This window comes from Cynoglossus semilaevis, chromosome Z (genome assembly GCF_000523025.1).
Source record: "Cynoglossus semilaevis isolate Cse_v1.0 chromosome Z, Cse_v1.0, whole genome shotgun sequence".
NCBI lineage: Eukaryota > Metazoa > Chordata > Actinopteri > Pleuronectiformes > Cynoglossidae > Cynoglossus > Cynoglossus semilaevis.
In genome coordinates this window covers 20588932-20591337 of record NC_024328.1, presented here as the reverse complement: position 1 = coordinate 20591337, position 2406 = coordinate 20588932, and the positions used below count along the sequence as shown (strand labels likewise).

Genomic DNA, 2406 nt, shown 5'->3' with positions numbered 1-2406 from the left:
CAAGACAATGATCCAAAACACAGAAGTAAATCAACTTCAGAATGGTTTCAGAAGAACAAAATACACGTTCTGGAGTGGCCAAGTCAAAGTCCAGACTTGAACCCCATTGAGATGCTGTGGCATGACCTCAAGACAGCGATTCATGCCAGACATCCCAGGAATCTGACTGAACTACAGCAGTTTTGTAAAGAAGAATGGGCCAAGATTAGTCCTGATCGATGTGCCAGACTGATCTGCAGCTACAGGAAGCGTCTGGTTAAAGTTATTGCTGCCAAAGGGGGGGCCACAAAATATTAAATGTGAGGGTTCAGTTACTTATTCCTCCCCCTTCTGTCATTGTTTGCATGCTATCCTCATTAAAATATGAAAACCTATAAATGTTTGGGTGGTTTTAGTTAAAGCAGACACTGTTTTTTCATTTGTGTGATTTTGACAAAGATCAGATCACATTTGATGGTGATTTTATGCAGAAATGTGACAAATCCCAAAAGGTTCAGATACTTTTTCATACCACTGTATGGATGCAGTGAGAGAGGACATGTAGATGGTTGGAGTCAGAGTACAAGATGCAGAGAACAGGACAATATGGAAATCAATAATTCGCTGTGGCAACCCCTGAAAAAAGGGACAAAGCCGAAAGAAAAAGAAGAAGAAATTGGCAAACTTAATTACACTACGTTGAAACAACAAAATATGACTGACAAATACAAATATATGCACACAAAATGTGAACAACATGTCTATAAACATGTTGAACGAGTATATTGAACAGTTTTACTTACCTTTTCCAGATCTGCAATTTCAGAACTGAAATTCCTTCCTCCATCCAGGGATTCCTCCTCTTCCAGAGTCCTCTCGTCATCATACTCATGAACTAGCATGTCTGCAGTTGGGTCAAAGTCATGATCTTCTGATGATAAAGATCCAACTGTGTGCAAAGTAGATAGAACAATAATAGATTTATAATACTGACTGTTTAAATGTTTAATTTTACATTACACAAGCTAATTGCTATGGTCTTCTATTTGAAGAATAAATAAAATCTGGTTACATTTTGATCCATAAATTGTCTTTGTGTTTAATTAAATTGAAATGAAAAAATCTATTACTACCTGTTGGGCAAAAAAAAAATTCAACATTTTCACACATGCAGCAGAACCAATATAAAAGTACATTTTATTGTATAATTTTATCACATTTACACCGACTAGGGTTGTGTATTATTGTTATAAAAGCCAACGTATACGACAGGGGTTTCCCTTACCTGGACTTGAACTCCCTAGGGAAGCCTGCAAAAGAATAAATCCAATGGTTGAAAGGGTTGGTTAAAGCTGGTCACAATGTTTACTACCGCTAAGAAATAAGTAAAATCTATAAATAGCCTTTACTATAACAAGGATATATAGTGAAGGGGGCTAACATTAGACAGGCAGCTAATAAGATGAGATGATAAGACCATGAGCAAGACACAGCTTTAAAACCTCGAATTAAATGGAAACTCTGACCACTTTCAGAGTAAGATAAATGGAACACACCAAGAAAGGCAAAAGATGATTGCACTGTCGAAAATTTAACCAGTTAACCAATAAGCTAACCAAAAGCCGACTGTTATACCCTATCCATCGAAAAACGTAAACACTAATTTGGTTTGCGCGCACTACAATCGACAGTGTTAAATTATACTTTCTAAATATGCATCTGTAATTCAACCCAGGCAGTTTGAACTTATTTCTCATTGATCACGAACAGAATGCATCCAGTTATAACATTTTTTATCTGCAAGCTAACGTTAAATTTACATCTCAATTCCCATAGCCGCTACACCGTAGCAGCTGAGAGCGAAGGCGCAGCGGCCTTGTAGTAGAGGATTGGTCCGAACATTTAAGCATATTTTCCAGAATTAAAAAATATATATTTAACTCGAAACACTCTGTATCAATGAAAAAAATCAGTAACCTACTTTATCGATATCATATAAGTGAGAAACTCAAGGTAAACAATAAAACAATATCGATTTAAGATCGATAGCTTTTCCCCTGTTTTCCGTCTTACCTCCGCCATATTGGTACCTTTAGCTTAATGGGCTCGCTCTGCCGCAAGTGCCCGTATGTTCGGTCTTAGCCAATCACAGATCCAGGTGTCCGCTCGAGTCGTGACGCAGTTCAAACCAACCACCGAGAAGGCTAGCGGTAATCGATAATAAGCGGTGAATTCATGGTGAAATGTAATAAACACACGGTATTATATATATAAACAATGAAAAACGGTATTATCTTTCAATTTACAGTCATATAACAAAATATGTCTCACATATACAGTATAAATGTGTCACAGAACGACATTTAACGCATTGCATTACTGAGGATGCCTCAGCTATTTTCTGTGCATGTGGTAAACTGTAAATAG

At 37.0% G+C, this 2406-nt stretch overlaps 1 protein-coding gene across 2 annotated transcripts in view; it reads right to left on the bottom strand.

The window, feature by feature from the left end:
* mier3b (mesoderm induction early response 1, family member 3 b) overlaps nucleotides 1–2177 on the bottom strand; it is a 12778-nt gene extending 10601 nt beyond the window's left edge. For both annotated transcript variants that reach the window (XM_025053394.1, XM_008336872.3), the window contains exons 1-3: nucleotides 2053–2177; nucleotides 1265–1289; nucleotides 783–928 (exon numbers count right to left, since the gene is read on the bottom strand). In XM_025053394.1, coding sequence (XP_024909162.1) covers nucleotides 783–928; nucleotides 1265–1289; nucleotides 2053–2061 — 180 coding nt within the window. In that variant the 5' untranslated portion in view covers nucleotides 2062–2177. The remainder of the gene's footprint in view (nucleotides 1–782; nucleotides 929–1264; nucleotides 1290–2052) is intronic.
* Between the last annotated feature and the right edge of the window lie 229 nt (nucleotides 2178–2406).